This window comes from Oncorhynchus nerka, linkage group LG11 (genome assembly GCF_034236695.1).
Source record: "Oncorhynchus nerka isolate Pitt River linkage group LG11, Oner_Uvic_2.0, whole genome shotgun sequence".
Taxonomy (NCBI): Eukaryota; Metazoa; Chordata; class Actinopteri; order Salmoniformes; family Salmonidae; genus Oncorhynchus; species Oncorhynchus nerka.
Window position 1 is genome coordinate 68612859 of NC_088406.1, and position 18438 is coordinate 68631296.

General features: G+C 44.1%; 1 protein-coding gene across 3 annotated transcripts in view; it reads right to left on the minus strand.

Annotated features, from left to right (window-relative positions):
- Nucleotides 1-18438, minus strand: part of LOC115137566 (teneurin-3-like) — a 383150-nt gene that overhangs the window by 60442 nt on the left and 304270 nt on the right. For all 3 annotated transcript variants that reach the window (XM_065024893.1, XM_065024894.1, XM_065024895.1), the window contains 4 exons: nucleotides 17346-17565; nucleotides 11019-11138; nucleotides 6887-7019; nucleotides 6474-6602 (listed from right to left, as the gene is read on the minus strand). In XM_065024893.1, the coding sequence (XP_064880965.1) occupies nucleotides 6474-6602; nucleotides 6887-7019; nucleotides 11019-11138; nucleotides 17346-17565 (602 nt within the window). The remainder of the gene's footprint in view (nucleotides 1-6473; nucleotides 6603-6886; nucleotides 7020-11018; nucleotides 11139-17345; nucleotides 17566-18438) is intronic.

Genomic DNA, 18438 nt, shown 5'->3' on the forward strand with positions numbered 1-18438 from the left:
TCTCTCTCGTTCCCTCTCTCTCTCCTTACTCCTTCACTCTCTCTTTCTCTCCTCCCTCTCCTTATTATACTCTCTCTCTCCCCCTTCTCCCTCTGCTCTCTCCCCCTGCTCCCTCTCTCTCCCCGTTCCCTCTCTCTCCTTACTCCTTCACTCTCTCTCTCTCTCTCCCCCTGCTCCCTCTCTCCCCCTGCTCCCTCTCTCTCCTTACTCCTTCACTCTCTCTTTCTCTCCTCCCTCTCCTTATTATACTCTCTCTTTCTCTCTCTTGTCCCTCCCAGAGGTATTGGATCAGTCTGTATTTTCATTAGATGGGGGAGGGAGGCTTGACGTGGGTCTCAGCGAGCCTTTGATATCCAACATGGTCGCCCAATAACAACAGAATCAATCAAAATAAAAAACAAATTGAGGGTGGAAAAAGTGACGGGTAAAAGGTAACAGATTTCGTGGCCTGGTCACCACGGGTTTACCACGCACGCACGCCCGCCCGCCCGCACGCACGCACGCACACACACACACACACACACACACTGCCAGTGTCACCGTAACCACAGACTTAATTACCATGTGCGGCGGGTGTGTTTTCTTTCGGGTAAACTGTGTGTGTCTGCACATACTGTGTGTGTCCTGAACACACTCTGCCAGCGAAGGGACCCCACCCTGGTCTCCCCAGCTAGCTCTAATTACAACGTCTGGCCTAGGAGCATGTTTCTCCTGGCTTTAAACTAACTCCTGATAGAAACACTCTGTTATTACATCTTCTCTGGTGTGTGTGCGTGTCTGCTTTCTAGTGTGTTTTCTTTTGCAATCTAGAAGGGGGCAATTTTTTTTTAACTGCATAATATAATAATAATACCAACTGGTAATTCATTAAAGGGTTTAATGAGCGGAGCCGAGATCAAACAATAAACGGGTGCTTTATTTTGACGTGCCACCCGCCATTAAAGGGGAAGGGTAATGAAAACATATGGCTATGGGGGTAATGGACTGGCGCTGTATCTTAAAGGGATACTATGTGATTGGGGCCTCATTGCCAGCATCCCGAAGTATCCCCTTAAAACCACCGCTCCTTTAATAACACACATTGGATAATGCCATAGGTTGGGCTTGGGTCAATAGTTAGCTGTGGTGGCACAAGTACTGCCAATCCACCTTATTGGCTGAAACACCTCAACAGAACCTTTGCTATAGAACCTTTGTTACATACTTTTGTAATGTCATGGCTGTGCAGTTTTATGTTGTACGGGAACGGTGTGGAGACTGGAGAGGCGTGAGTGTGTGTGTGTGTGTCTGATCTGGATAAGGAGCAGATATGAGAGCGAGCTCGGTCTGCAATATCCACTAAACCACCTAAACCAATACACTACCTCCATCCAAACAAATAGGCTGAAAACACAGCAACAGACTACACTGTTATACTTGTTGGTATCCAGATCAACTGTTACAGACAGCTAAGGCTGCAGCTCAGTGTGTGTGTGTGTGTGTGGGGGGGGGGGGGGGGGGTATGCATGTGTGTTCAGCTAATAACCGCAGGCTACAGTCAACCCCATGACCCTGCTACCACCTCAGACTGGATTTGGTGTGCACCAACATCACATCGTGTAAACATCTCTAAAAGGAATATCTAGACTCAAATCACCACGCAGGAAGATTTTAGAGTCATGCCAAATGTGGTTGGGGAGGAAAAAAAAGGTTTTCTACAGTATCTCTCTGGGGATAAACCTTAGCTTAACTTACAACTTTGATTTGAATAGATTTCACGATTGATATTCGTCTGAAAAAGCTTACAGGACCTATTCTGTTTGACACATGGAAAAGGCGATCAAGTGCTCCAGTGTCATCACTCGGTGAGAGTTCCGCGTCAGAGTGACAACTCAACTATTTTCTTCTGGTCCTTTGTGTTAGTATAACCCGTCCTATGTATTGGGTTCTGGGACCTGAAGAATTTCGGTCTCTGGTTTCATGGTTTCATCCAGAAATTGAAAACCACTGTCTCATTGTGCTCCAACTGAACACACTTGGCTAACCTTTATTTGGTCTTCTGCTTTCATTCTTTACCCTCTGTGGAACAGCGAGCACACAATAGCGTGTTATTCCCAAGCCACATGACAGCCAAGTGTGTGTGTGTGTGTATGTGTATGTCTGCGTGCATCCCACGTATTATCCCAAGCCACATAACAGCCAAGTGTGTGTGTGTGTGTGTGTAATCCAAAGTACTTTCCTTAGCAAGACTGTTCTCTTCCAAGGAGGACTCTAGTGGACATGTCTGTTACCAGTTATAGCAGCTCTCTGTGACTGACTGCTTTAGTACGGCTTTGTGTTAGTGCTGGGTTCCTTTTACTGTTCCACACACACACACACACACACACACACACACACACACACACACACACACACACACACACCCCTTGTGAAGGCCCCTGGGGTATAGCTGTCCGACCCCTGCGTCCCTTTATAAAACACTAACATCCTTCACCACCCGCCTCTTGTTGCATGAGCTCTGAGGCTTTATGGTTCTGCTCATAACAACCGGAACTAATTCAAATCAGGACCCGGATCGTTTGGGGACTGGCTGGGCTGGGGCACGATGCCTGTAACTGTGTGCTTGTCTCTGTGTGTGTATGAGAGAGTTTGTGAGTCTTTCTGTGTATTATGTGTGTGCCTGTGTCTGATTGCTTGCATTTCTCAGTGTGTGTTTGCGTTACTGTCTGTACTGTGTTTATGTCTGTGTGTGTGTGTGTTTATGTCTGTGTGCGTGTGTGTGTTTATGTCTGTGTGTGTGTGTGTGTGTTTATGTCTGTGTGTGTTTATGTCTGTGTGTGTGTGTGTTTATGTCTGTGTGTGTGTGTGTTTATGTCTGTGTGTGTGTGTGTGTTTATGTCTGTGTGTGTCTATGTGTGTATGTCTGTGTGTGTTTATGTGTGTGTTTGTCTGTGTGTTTTTATGTCTGTGTTTGTTTATATATGTGTGTGTCTATGTGTGTATGTCTGTGTGTGTCTATGTGTGTTTATGCCTGTGTGTGTCTGTTTATCTTTGTTTGTGTTTATGTCTGTGCGTGTTTATGTCTGTGCGTGTCTGTGTTTGTGTCTGTGTGTGTTTATGTCTGTGTGTGCGCCCCCCCCTTGGGTTGTGCCGTGGCGGAGATCTTTGTGGGCTTTACTCGGCCTTGTCTCAGGATGGTAAGTTGGTGGTTGAAGATATCCCTCTAGTGGTGTGTCCCCAGTCCACCTGGCCATGCTGCTGCTCCAGTTTCAACTGTTCTGCCTGCGGCTATGGAATCCTGACCTGTTCACCGGACGTGCTACCTGTCCCAGACCTATTATTTGACCATGCTGGTCATTTATGAACATTTGAACATCTTGGCCATGTTCTGTTATAATCTCCACCCGGCACAGCCAGAAGAGGACTGGCCACCCCTCATAGCCTGGTTCTAGGTTTCTTCCTAGGTTTTGGCCTTTCTAGGGAGTTTTTCCTAGCCAACGTGCTTCTACACCTGCATTGCTTGCTGTTTGGGGTTTTAGGCTGTGTTTCTGTACAGCACTTTGAGATATCAGCTGATGTACGAAGGGCTATATAAATACATTTGATTTGATTTGTTTATGTCTGTGTGTGTCTGTGTTTATGTCTGTGCGTGTTTATGTCTGTGTGTGTCTGTGTTTATGTCTGTGTGTGTCTGTGTTTATGTCTGTGTGTGTCTGTGTTTATGTCTGTGCGTGTTTATGTCTGTGCGTGTCTGTGTTTATGTCTGTGTGTGTCTGTGTTTATGTCTGTGTGTGTCTGTGTTTATGTCTGTGTGTGTCTGTGTTTATGTCTGTGTGTGTCTGTGTTTATGTATGTGTGTGTCTGTGTTTAAGTCTGTGTATGTCTGTGTTTATGTCTGTACGTGTCTGTGTTTATGTCTGTGCGTGTCTGTGTTTAAGTCTGTGTATGTCTGTGTTTATGTCTGTACGTGTCTGTGTTTATGTCTGTGTGTGTCTGTGTTTATGTCTGTGTGTGTGTGTTTATGTCTGTGTGTGTCTGTGTTTATGTCTGTGCGTGTCTGTGTTTATGTCTGTGCGTGTCTGTGTTTATGTCTGTGTTTATATCTGTACGTGTCTGTGTTTATGTCTGTGCGTGTCTGTGTTTATGTCAGTGCGTGTCTGTGTTTATGTCTGTGTTTATGTCTGTGCGTGTCTGTGTTTATGTCTGTGTTTATATCTGTACGTGTCTGTGTTTATGTCTGTGTGTGTCTGTGTTTATGTCTGTGTGTGTCTGTGTGTGTCTGTGTTTATATCTGTACGTGTCTGTGTTTATATCTGTGCGTGTCTGTGTTTATGTCTGTGTTTATGTCTGTGCGTGTCTGTGTTTATGTCTGTGTTTATATCTGTACGTGTCTGTGTTTATGTCTGTACGTGTCTGTGTTTATGTCTGTGCGTGTCTGTGTTTATGTCTGTGCGTGTCTGTGCGTGTCTGTGTTTATGTCTGTGCGTGTCTGTGTTTATGTCTGTGCGTGTCTGTGTTTATGTCTGTGCGTGTCTGTGTTTATATCTGTACGTGTCTGTGTTTATGTCTGTGCGTGTCTGTGTGTATTGTTTGGCTGATGGTGCAGGCAGCCTCATTAAAGTAGTGCTTTAGACTGAAGGAGTGCCAGAGAAGAGAAGAGGGGACAGACATTGGGCCAAGAGGAATCAAAGTCTATCTGGCCACACAGGAGAGTTGAGAGAGATAGGGTGAGAGAGGGAAGGAGGGAGGGAGGGAGGGGGAGAGAGAGAGAGAGAGAGAGAGAGAGAGAGAGAGAGAGAGAGAGAGAGAGAAAGAGAGAGAGAGAGAGAGAGAGAGATACAGAGAGGACTCATGTGTATCAGCTTTACTGAAGATGCTCTTCTGCACAGATTGGCCTGTGATACTGCCATAATGGTAAACCCTGGGTTTTGATCTACGAATGAGTCTGTGCACGAGTGTGTGTGAGACCCTCGTAACAATTCACACCGTGTCTGGCACAGCTAGAAAGACTATACATGGATTTAAATGCTCTCTCTCTTCATCAAGGCTTCTCCTCTTTGAACGAAACAAAGAGCATCTGTGCAAACAGTTAGAAAATCGCTAGACCTTGTATTCACTGGGCAGTTAAAGGTGTGCTTTTATACTTCAAGTACTGAAGGTCGGCTCAGCTTTTTGTGAGGCCTCCCGTTCCAACTGAGTTGGCTGTTTGAGGTCCCGGTAAAGCTTGGGTGAAGCAGTGTGGGGTGTTATAGGGCATTAAAAAACGGGTTGTTTGGATCCTGGATTCTGGTTGGTTGTGGGACAACAACTCCCGCAAAATACCATGATGTGTTAATGTCATAATTCCATTGTCCACAGCCCAAGTAGGCTAATTCATAAACGTCATCTCCCTCGGGGAGAAAAGATACACATCATTTACAGTACAGGAGAGTTGAACAGGCGAGTTGAACGGGAGAGTTGAACATGAGAGTTGAACATGAGAGTTGAACAGGAGAGTTGAACAGCAGAGTTGATTAGGAGAGTTGATCAGGAGAGTTGATCAGGAGAGTTGAACAGATGAGTTGAACAGCAGAGTTGATCAGGAGAGTTGATCAGGAGAGTTGAACAGGAGAGTTGAACAGGAGAGTTGAACAGGAGAGTTGAACAGATGAGGGTACTGAGTGGGTCTGTAGAGAGGGGTAGTGAGCTGGAAGTTGAGTGAACTGGATGAACCCTAGCTGACCGTGTTGTGAGGTGTGTGTACAGTGGGTGTTTGATGTACTGTAGGTATCCTTTCTCCTCTGTCACCTCACTTGAGTCTTAGGTATAACGGGTTTGTGGAAAAGTGTGTGTATTCAGTACAACTAGTCTGGGTTTCGGATCGTGTGTGTGTGTGCATATGATGATGATAATGCATGTATGATGATGATAATGTGTGTATGATAATGATAATGTGTGTATGATGATGATAATGTGTGTATGATAATGATAATGTGTGTACGATAATGATAATGTGTGTATGATAATGATAGTGTGTGTATGATGATGATAATGTGTGTATGATAATGATAATGTGTGTATGATAATGATAATGTTCGTATGATAATGATAATGTGTGTACGATGATGACAATGTGTGTATGATAATGACAATGTGTGTATGATGATGATAATGTGTGTACGATAATGATAATGTGTGTATGATAATGATAATGTGTGTATGATGATGATAATGTGTGTATGATGATGATTTGTGTATGATGATGATGATAATGTGTGTATGATGATGATGATAATGTGTGTATGATGATGATGATAATGTGTGTATAATGATGGTAATGTGTGTATGATGATGGTAATGTGTGTACGAGGATGATAATGTGTATATGGTGATGATTTGTGTGTGATGATGATGATAGTGTGTGTGATGATGGTAATGTGTGTATGATGATGATTTGTGTATGATGATGATTTGTGTATATTGATAATGTGTGTATGATGATGTGTATGTCTCACCTGTGTCTCAGGTATGATGGGCCCATCCTCTGGTGAGGACCTGAAGCAGGTAGAGAGGGGAGAGGCCACGATGACAGGACTGGGCCTGATGAAACCACTCAGGTCACAGCTGGGGATGTCATTCTCCTCCTGCAATACGATTCAATATGAAGATGAGTCAATACGAGTAATACAATTCAATATAATTGAATACGATGAAATACAATTCAATATGAGTCAATACAATTCAATATGAGTCACTGTGAGTCAATACAATTCAATATGATTCAATACAATTCAGTTCAATATGATTCAACATAATTAAATAAAATACAAAAGAATTCAATAAGATTCAATACAATTCAACACGATCTAATTTAATTCAATTAAACACAATTCAATTGAATTCAATATTTTTTTCAACTATATTTCACCTTCTTCATGACCAGGGTGTCCATGACATAGAAGACGTTCCAGGGGATCCACACGGTGCGGTACTGTATCAGGAACGGAGCACGCTCGAAACTCAGGGTCAGACTGGCCCCACCGTTGGTCAACAGGTCAAACCTGGAGAGATGGAGAGAGATGGAGAGAGGTGGAGAGAGATGGGGTTAGAGGTGGAGAGAGATGGGGTTAGAGGTGGAGAGAGATGGAGAGAGATGGGGTTAGAGGTAGAGAGAGATGGAGAGAGATTGAGTTAGAGGTGGAGAGAGATGGGGTTAGAGGTTGAGAGAGATGGAGAGAGATGGGTTTAGAGGTGGAGAGAGATGGAGAGAGATGGGTTTAGAGGTGGAGAGAGATGGGGAGAGAAGTGGAGAGAGATGGGGAGAGATGGGGTTAGAGGTGGAGAGAGATGGAGAGAGATGGGGTTAGAGGTGGAGAGAGATGGAGAGAGATGGGGTTAGAGGTGGAGAGAGATGGAGAGAGATGGGGTTAGAGGTGGAGAGAGATGGAGAGAGATGGGGAGAGAAGTGGAGAGAGGTGGAGAGAGATGGGGTTAGAGGTGGTGACGGAAACACACAGGCATGTACATTCACACAGAGAGACAGGCGGACGAATGGATGGACAGACACACACAGGCACGCACACACACATCCCCCTTCAGCCCACACACACAATCAGTAGAAAGGACATTTTACATGTTCACACATTTCCTCCTGGTTGTTCTTGGGCCCTGGAGACAGAGATCTCTGTATCTTTGACACTGATGGAGGTAGAGTGAGGATGAAGGGTGATCAGACTGTCCTGTTCTAATTGTCTCTCCTGTCTAGTATGTCTAACCTGAGGCTCTCTCTCTCTTTCCTGCTCCCTCTCCCTGCTATATCTCTCCCTCTTCCTTTCTCAGAACAAAACATGTTTCTGTTCTTTCTCCTGTACTGAAAATAAGATGATGGGGCCAATTATTATTGGATGTGTGTGTGTGTGTGTGTGGTGAGAGAGAGCTTTGTTTGGCTAGCTAACTTTGTCTTTTAACATGTAGCAGGCCTATAGGGAGAGCCATCTGAGTGGAAGAGAGAGAAGGTCCCCTAAGTCCTGTCCTATATTCTGTGTCTGGAGGGGGCTGGTGGGGTGAAGTGTGAAGACATACACGCAACACATACATAAAGTGCATAGATAAAAGAACACACTCATGCAAGCACAGACAAGCAGTGACACCAGCATCCAATCTGTTATGACCAGATATATTGTTATTTACACTACATGGCCAAAGGTATGTGGACACCTTCTCGTTAAACATCTCATTCCACAATCATGGGCATTAATATGGTCCCCCCCCTTTGCTTCCTCCATTCAGCCACAAGACCATTAGTGAGGTCGGGTACTGATGTTGGGCGATTAGGCCTGGCTCGCAGTTGGGGTTCCAATTAATCCCAAAGGTGTTTGATGGGGTTAAGGTCAGGGCTCTGTGCAGGCCAGTCAAGTTCTTCCACGCAGATCTCGACAAACCATTTCTGTACGGACCTCACAGGGGCATTGTCATGCTGAAACAGGAAAGGGCCTCCCCAAGTTGGAAGCACAGCATCGTCTAGATAAAATGTCATTGTATGCTGTAGCATTAAGATTTCCCTTCACTGGAACTAAGAGGCCTAGCCTGAACCATGAAAAACAGCCCCAGACCATTATTCCTTCTCCACCCAACTTTACAGTTGGCTCTATGCATTCGGGTAGGTAGCATTCTCCTGGAATCCGCCAAACACAGATTAATCCGTCAGACTGCCAGATGGTGAAGCGTGATTCATCACTTCAGAGAACAAGTTTCCACTGCTCCAGAGTCCAATGGCGGTGAGTTTTACACCACTCCAGCCGACGCTTGGTATTGCGCATGATGATCTTAGGCTTGTGTGCGGCTGCTCAGCCATGGAAACCCGTTTTATGAAGCTCCCAACGAACAGTTCTTGTGCTGACGTTGCTTCCAGAGGCAGTTTGGATTTTTACGTGCTACGCACTTCAGCGGTTCCGTTCTGTGAGCTTGTGCGGCCTACCACTTCGCGGATGAGCTGGTGTTACTCCTAGACGTTTCCACTTCACAATAACAACACCTACAGTTGACCGGGACAGCTTTAGCAGGGCAGAAATTTGACAAACTGACTTGTTGGAAAGGTGTCATCCTACGACAGTGCCACGTTCAAAGTCACTGAGCTCTTCAGTAAGGCCATTCTACTGCCCATGTTTGACTATTTGATCCACCAACCTTTCAGTTACTGGCCCAATGCTCTAACCACTAGGCTACCTGCCGTCTTTCTGGGTAAAACTCTAAGAGCTTTGATTGTCTATTTTATCAGTGGCATGGCAGTATATTCAGTCTATTTTATAAGTGGCATGGCAGTATATTCAGCCTATTTTATCAGTGGCATGGCAGTATATTCAGTCTATTTTATCAGTGGCATGGCAGTATATTCAGTCTATTTTATCAGTGGCATGGCAGTATATTCAGCCTATTTTATCAGTGGCATGGCAGTATATTCAGCCTATTTTATCAGTGGCATGGCAGTATATTCAGTATATTTTATCAGTGGCATGGCAGTATATTCAGTCTATTTTATCAGTGGCATGGCGGTATATTCAGTCTATTTTATCAGTGGCATGGCAGTATATTCAGTCTATTTTATCAGTGGCATGGCAGTATATTCAGTCTATTTTATCAGTGGCATGGCAGTATATTCAGTCTATTTTAGCAGTGGCATGGCAGTATATTCAGTCTATTTTAGCAGTGGCATGGCAGTATATTCAGTCTATTTTATCAGTGGCATGGCGGTATATTCAGTCTATTTTATCAGTGGCATGGCAGTATATTCAGTCTATTTTATCAGTGGCATGGCAGTATATTCAGTCTATTTTATCAGTGGCATGGCAGTATATTCAGTCTATTTTAGCAGTGGCATGGCAGTATATTCAGTCTATTTTAGCAGTGGCATGGCAGTATATTCAGTCTATTTTATCAGTGGCATGGCAGTATATTCAGTCTATTTTAGCAGTGGCATGGCAGTATATTCAGTTTATTTTATCAGTGGCATGGCAGTATATTCAGCCTATTTTAGCAGTGGCATGGCAGTATATTCAGTCTATTACAACAACATAAATGATTCCATTTCATTTAGTCTATATAGTAACAGGGGCATGGCATAGTGGCTGGATACATTGCAACCTGCAGTGTGGAACATCGTGCAACATCATGTATTCAATTTGCCACAGCGGTCGCCATCACACACCTATTGCAATCTAGCAGCTTAGCCTCGCCCTAGAGATTCAACCTATTACACTCCCAGCAATCACACAGAGCCTCCTCTCAATGAGGCAGGGAGCACCAAATATCACGGCTTGCACTTTTGCCCTTAACGCCACTGCTTTACAATCTAATTGGGCGCAGGTGGTGTAATAAAAGGTACTGATGGGGCTGGGGCCTGGGAGTGATTGCGCCTGTCCCAAATGGCATCCTATTCCCTATCTAGTGCCCTACTTTTGACCAGACCCCTATGGGAACTAAGTAGTGCACTATATAGAGAATAGGGTGCTATTTGGGACTTGACCTGAGTTTCCTATATCCTGGTTGGTGTCGAGGAGGGTTGCAGGAACACTCGCTGTAATAACACCGGAGTGGGGGGCAGGGTGTAGTGGAGGTGTGTGTGTGCCCTACGCTAGAATGACGCAGGTTAATTGATTCTTCCTTTGTATAACCAATGCATTTTAATCAGCCCCCCAGTTCACATTTAAATGGCGCGGGGTGGGGGGGTTGTGTGTGTGTGTGAGAGAGAGAGAAAGAGTGTGTGTTTTTTCATTGGGGGGAAGCTACTGAGATTTTTTGCATGAGTGAGACGATTTTGGGAGATCTGTGAGACAGAGTCGTAGAGGGAAGGGAGAAGAAGCACGTTGCAGTTTCTCTCTCTTTTCTCTCTCTCACACACTCACCGATGAACAGAAAAACATCCACGCATATATGCACACACAGACACACTCATGATGATTCAATCAACAACTCCTGAAAACACAACATAAATCAAATACTGTATGAGGTGTCAGTGGTGAGGAAGACCAGAGTCAGTGGTGTGTGTGTGTACGTGGACCTACATGCCGTCCTTGCGCGTGACGGTGTATCCGTGGTCGGGGTAGTGGACGAAGGTAACATTGACTCCTATGAGGGGGGTTCCGTCTGCCGTCAGGACTTGGCCTCTGATGATGGACACCAGGCTGGGGAGAAACAACACGTAGAGATGATCTACTTAGAGACGTTGTTATTTTGTACACTGCAGCTTTGAGACGCCGCGGAGACAGAGATAGAGATATCCTGAGATACACATCACGCTAGAGGACTGACAGGAAATAACAAACTAGACAACTTTCATTCAGCACATTCATAAACACCACAGTATGACACTGTACAGTGCTACGTGCAAATCTTGGCCTCGGTCAACTAATCAATTCCCTTCTCTGGTCACCACTATGCACACACAAAATCACTTGTGATCCAGACACACACCCACCCCAGCTCGCGGTGGACCATTTAGATTAGTTTATAGTCAATGGGTCTGGTCCTGTGGAGATATCTACTATGTGTGTGTGTGTGTGTGTGTGTGTGCGTGCGCAGGGGGAGGGTAGCTAGATTTACTTATAGCTCTCCTTCCCAGGTCATTACAGCTCTCACTGAGTGCTAATCAGTAGCGGAGCATTGAATCACCCTGTAGAGAGGGACAGAGACACACACACAACTCCCCCCCCCCCACCCCCCCACCAGCACTATCCTTTACAACAGTCTGAGAGGATGCCAGACAGTACAGTTGATGTCCCCCCTCCCTCTTCCCCTTCTATAGTGTAAACATGCCATAAATTACCCAGCGTCCTCACTTCATTAATACCTGTATGTGTGTGTGTGTGTCTGTGTGTGTGTGGGGGTTGCATAATGTAGCTGTAATTTATGCCTTCCATTTGCTTAGGGAGGTTGTCTGAGTGTCTGTCACTATAAAACAATGGCTGTCTCCCAAATGGCACCCTATTCCCTATATAGTGCACTACCTTTGACCAAAAGTGGTTCACTATATAGGGAATAGGGTGCCAGTTGGGACGCACACATACCCAGTTGTCACCAATCAGGTGTCTGAGTGTTTCTAAGAGCATGTTCAATAGACGCTGCAATAGACGCTATCATTACTCTGGAATTATCATTACTCTGGAATTATCATTATTCTGGTACTATCATTACTCTGGAATTATCATTACTCTGGAATTATCATTACTCTGGAATTATCACTATTCTGGTACTATCATTACTCTGGAATTATCATTATTCTGGTACTATCATTACTCTGGTATTATCATTATTCTGGTACTATCATTACTCTGGTACTATCATTACTTTGGTATTATCATTACTTTGGTACTATCATTACTCTGGTATTATCATTACTCTGGTATTATCATTACTCTGGTATTATCATTACTCTGGTACTATCGTTACTCTGGTATTATCATTACTCTGGTACTATCATTACTTTGGTATTATCATTACTCTGGTACTATCATTACTCTGGTATTATTATTACGTTGGTATTATCATTACGCTGGCACTATCATTACTCTGGTATTATCATTACGCTGGTATTATCATTACTCTAGTATTATCATTACTCTGGTACTATCATTACTATGGTACTATCATTACTATGGTACTATCATTACGTATTATCACTACTCTGGTATTATCATTACTCTAGTATTATCATTACTCTGGTACTATCATTACTCTGGTACTATCATTCATCTGGTACTATCATTACTCTGGTACTATCATTACTCTGGTATTATTACTACTCTGGTATTATCATTACTCTAGTATTATCATTACATATTATCACTACTCTGGTTTTATCATTACTCTGGTACTATCATTACTCTGGTATTATCAATACTCTAGTATTATCATTACTCTAGTATTATCATTACATATTATCACTACTCTGGTTTTATCATTACGTACTATCATTACTCTGGTACTATCATTACTCTGGTGCATGACGGAATGAAACCTTTAGTTAACCCTTAATCTTTCCCCTCCCACTGGCACACACCTCTCTCTCATAATAAGCATGACAATGGTTGCTGTGGGCAACAGGCAGCGCCTCAGTAACTGACGGGTGATATTTCCTTTTTTTAAATGGTTGCATGTCAAGGCATGTGCCTTGGAGTTAGAATGTGTCAGTGTCGTCACCAAAAACATCAGTGTCACTGTCACCTCTGTAAAATACAAAGTATTCATTTTTCTCTCAATTACATCTGTACATGTTGTACTGGCACTGATTGTCACGTCCATGTCTGCTGTATGACATTCCTTTTCTGGCAATAAAGGTTTTAATTCATTCAACTGAGGATGTTGTCTTTTACCCTGAGTTTTTGAACACTGGGCTGGACACCACAGTCCAGGATGTCCTCCATGTAGTTCTTATCAGACAGATTAGTCTCTAGCCGCCAGCTGGCCTCTCACCAAAGTCATTCAGGATAACGCTTCGGCTCGCACCCGGGGCTCCACAGCTGTGGCCCGGCACCTGGGATTTGAACCCTCAACCCTGCTAACCCCAGTCAGTGGACCAATTAACCAGGCCCTTGACCACGAGACCACAACATCACTACACAGAACAGGGCCATAAGGGGAGTCGACAGAGCCAAGACCAACTAGTCCCCGAGCGTTAATCCGCTTGAAATCTGTGTGCAATATAAAAACACTGAGGGAAGGACCTAAAACAAGAAAGAGGTTGGGGGTCGGTCTTCCTGCTTAATATACTGCACCTTTAAGCTCCATCGCTCGTCTCTGTTGTCTGGAGTTTCCTGAAGCGTGGCAAAGAAGCGGTCTTATCTAAATTCAGCTGTGTGTCTGTGTGTGTGAGAGTGTGTGTGTGTGAGCCACCACGTAAAGTAGTGAAGCGTTCGTGGCCACATGCCTAATTTGGCCCGTCACGATCCATAAAGAGGAATAATAACATTCTTCACAGTGTATTCAGACTCCTTATTCCCAGTAACTCTAACCTGTATAAGGGAGCCAAAGGATTGCATTTAAACAAACTCCACTGGCTGAAATGAAAATGTTCTGCCATTGTACAGTTAAACTATTATGGCAGACAAAGGAAAATAAAGCTTTAGTGTTGGAAGTTGAGACACACACCAGCATCCCAGGTGTTTTTATCCAATAACCTTGTCAGAAAGCATTGGTAATGCCTGCTCTTAAAGCAGAGAGGCTATTTCAATTGGAGGTTTGGAGAAGTCAATAATAATGTAGGTGTAAACAGGTTTTTGCTCTTTCCTGTCCTTCTTGTGCTGCAGACAGTAACTTGTCTGCTATGCGCCGCAATGGAAACAATCATAGACTACAGATGTACGGTCTTAATTTGATCACCATGTTGCAGGAGAACGTTGCTGCATTGCAGGAAATGTAAAACTTGTGGTGTATTTAAGGTTTAAAAAGGCTTCTGAAGTTTGCAATTCCCACTACAAAAAGTCCATTATTTGTATATTCACATTTCCTGCTGATGACGGATTGTTTTCCTGCTGTATCAAACTGGCTCAAATTAAGATGCTACATCTGTACTTCATTATTGAGTATGTCTCTTTTGAATGAATTGCCACCCTGAATAATATCTCCATTCCAGTCTCTCGCTCGAGTGTCATTTCCTACTAAACGACGAGCTCTCTATCTCTGTTGACGGAGAGTGGCATGTCAATACACCCAGACGGAGGAGGAGAAGAAGAGATGGATGAGGAGGAGGAGGAGGAGGAGGAGAGGCAGAGCGGGTCTACGAGAGCCTTGTTTGTTCACATGTTGATGCTGAGGAGCTGTTGTTTGGTTGGGGATTACTGTGGATCCTGTGTGTGTGTGTGTGTGTGTGTGTGTGTGTGTGTGTGTGTGTGTGTGTGTGTGTTGGATGGCTGGCTGGCTGGCAGAGGCTAAAGGAAATGTTCAGGCACATGTTCTGTGTTAGCACTACTGGCTAAACAAAGCCCCCGGATCGGTGGGTCTAACACAGGACAGATGTGAATTTGACTCTCTCCCTTTATCTCCATATATCTATCTTTCTTTCGCTACCATCTCCCTCCATGTCTCTGTCTTCCTCCATCTCTATCTCTCACTCATCTCTCTCTTTCCACCTCCCTCTCTCCTTATTTGTTTGTTCCGTCCTCTCATTTCTCCACACTTCTTCCTGCTTTATGAGATGATCAGACGGTTCTGTTCTCTCCAGTGAGCACCGTGTTTAACATCTCTATTTAACTCTGTTATCACTATGTGGAAATTAAGTTTGCTTTCTAAACATAAGCTAATCTCTACCGGCTGGTTAGTCCTGCTCTTATTGAAATCTATTTGGTTCTAGAGCAATTGTGAACAATCACAAACATGCACGGTACTCTGGACTGAATTAAAGCAACGTTCAAGTTTAAACAGTCATAAGACCTTTGAGAATGACCACAACTGAAGCTGGTCAACTGAAGCATGTTGTTGTCCAGTATGGAGAAACAAACGTTCATGGTTGTAGACAACATTGTTATAGACCACTGTAACCACCTCGCTGGTTGTTACCAAGGCAACCAAATGCACGCACGCACGCACACACACACACACACGGACACACACGGACACACACACGGACACACACACACACACCAAGGGCCATGGTAGGGTCTTGCACTCTGGGCATGCGTCGGTAGCACCCAACTCGCTAACGACCATCAGGTCGCTAATGGCCTGGTACTAAGAGCTCTATTGTCCCTCTAACCAAACGCAATCGAAAATCACATCAAACACTTATCATCAAAACAGTATAGTGTTTTTAAAACTCAGAAGTTCAACAGCAGGTTGAAACTGAGTGGAAAACTGTGGTCGTTGTGGATGTTGTTTCAAAGCCCAACACAATGAAATGGACAGCGCTTTCTAAGGTGATGATTCACTCAAAACGCCCATACGGATATTAGAGCTTATGCATTTGCATAGGCCTTTGAGCCCAAGCCCTTGCGCTGTTATACAATACATAGCCTACCGCATATTACACATGGCAGAAAAACACAAAACAAAACTGATTTAAGATGTCTTTGGTACATAATTGGTCTAGCCTATACTCCAAAATTAAACAAATTCTAGTAAATCGCCTTTGAGTGTGGACTGTATTATTATGCATATTGGACGGACTGGTTACCTTACGCTACGCTCCAAACTTTATATCCATGAGACTGGTAGAGAACGTACAGCCCTAGGGGATACTGTTGGTTCACTGATTGTGCAGGGCAGCTTACAGTTAGCCTACAATTATAGTTAATTTGTATTTGATTTTGAATACACTAGTAATTGGGCATTTTTTATATTTTTATAATTAATAAACACATTACCTTTGGCTACAGAACCATGCATTTCCATGTCCTCCTATCTCTCCTTCATTCCTTTCTCAGCGTAACAAACGTTCCAGCGGCCCGATAGAATAACATTGAAATAACGTCGTCTAAGCTCCAGTAGCTGACCAGGCATTTTTTTCTTAAAACACAACTAAAGTAAGACATGAAATATGTTTTGTTGTGAAAACATGTTACTATCGATGTTCCCGAACAGATTTCACTTGGTTTTCCGAATGAAGCACTGGGTATCTGCAGGAACAGGGTTGAAGATCCCAAGCCATACATAGATTGGGAGGAATATCACTTGTCGCGCAGCAAGAGGCTGCATGCTCCTCAAACAGTTGTTGATGCATGGAGTGAAATAACCGGAGTAGCATGGTTGAAGAAACTAACAGTCAGGAAAGCGGCCTCCATGTATTTTTCCTCTGTCTCTGTTCCTGCCCATTTGATAATGGGCCATATTAAATTGAAACTAATTTTACATATTAGTAAAGACAAGATTCAATTGAGAATATGAAAAAGTATGATCACTTGGGTGAAAATATGATCACTTGGGTGAAAATATGATCACTTGGGTGAAAATAGGATCATTTGATGAGAGAACAGCGTGTGCAGCCTGAGGCAAGAAACAGAGCACAAGCTTTTTTGTGACTTTCTCAAATCATTAGTAGCCTATAATCACACCATGCAGCCCATATATGTTTTGATTTTTGTTTGTATCATTCACAACTAAAGTTGACAAATAACTCAAAATCTAGTGTATAGGATCTCTTTTAAATTATCACTTTTACACTCAACAGAGTCATTTCATATTCGCACTCACTCTTGAATGGGCAAAAAAACGATTATATTCTTCTTACTATAAAACGATTCTATTCTTCTTACTCTTTTGCATGACAATAACCGTCTGACAAAATGTAATGACCGCCACAGCCCTCCACACACACACACACACACACACACACACACACACACACACACACACACACACACACTAACCTGTTCAAATAAAGGTGAAATGAGAATGCTCACCTCTTGTTGAAGGGGTTGTCCCCGGTGATGACGTGGCTGCCCTCTGGTCCAACCAGGAAGCGGATGCGTTGGTAGAAGGAGCGTGCGGCATGCTGGGGCATCAGGCTGGACGGGCTCTGACTGATGATGTCAGAGGGGTCCGGGGAGCCGCGGCAGTACGGCTGGGTCTGACAGGATGTCTGGAGGCAACAGTCTGGGTCCATACAGTCAGCCAGGCCGTCTGAGAGAGATAGAGAGTTATGAAGAGGCAAACAAGAGGAGTAAGGAATGGGATCCAGATCAGATTCTCTCTGATAACTCTAAAGGAACCATATACAGTGAATTCACTAACAAAATACTTTTAACCAAGTTAAAAACAAATCTACCTCCAGTGGCTCTTTTTGTCAGCTGGTCAAAGGTATGTGTTGTTATAATTGGCTGTATTCGGTTGGGCTTTCAGAATGTGATTGGCTGTGTTCCTGTGAGAGTGAATAGCAGGCCCAGTTGTTCAAAGTTATTAGTCGACCTCTAACCCCTGGCTGTGGTGACAAACTGCCTGGTTCCTCCATCCTGACTGGTGCCTTGGATGGGATAACTATAGGTAAAATTTGCTGTTGGGAGTCTCACCGTTAGGTAGGTTAGTGAGGGAGGGAGGGAGAGAACGAGAGGGAACGAGAGCGACAGAGCGAGAGAGAGTGAGAGAGAACGAGAGAGAGCTAGACAGAGAGAAATATAATGGAAGAGAAAGAAAGAGTGTGATAGAAAATAAGAGATTGAGTGAGTGAGAAAGAAGGAAAGTGGAGAGGGATAGAGAGAAAGAGAGAGAAATAAAGAGGGAGAAAAAGTTCTCTCTGCTACTTCAACAGCCTGCCTCCCTGCTGTTTTCCAAGGCCTTTGTGTGGGAATGAGATCTGCTCCGCCTCCCACAGGTGACGTCCACAGGAAAGGGGAGAGGAGGAGAGGGAAAAGAGCGGTGGAAGAAAGGAGGGAGGTAGGACGTAGAGCTCATGAAAGGCTGCCATTCGCCTTTGTTAGGTTATTAAAAGCTTGGGGTACATCTGGCAACCAGCAGCCACAGGGCGGGGGGGGGGGGTAAAAACCTTGCCGCCGCGAT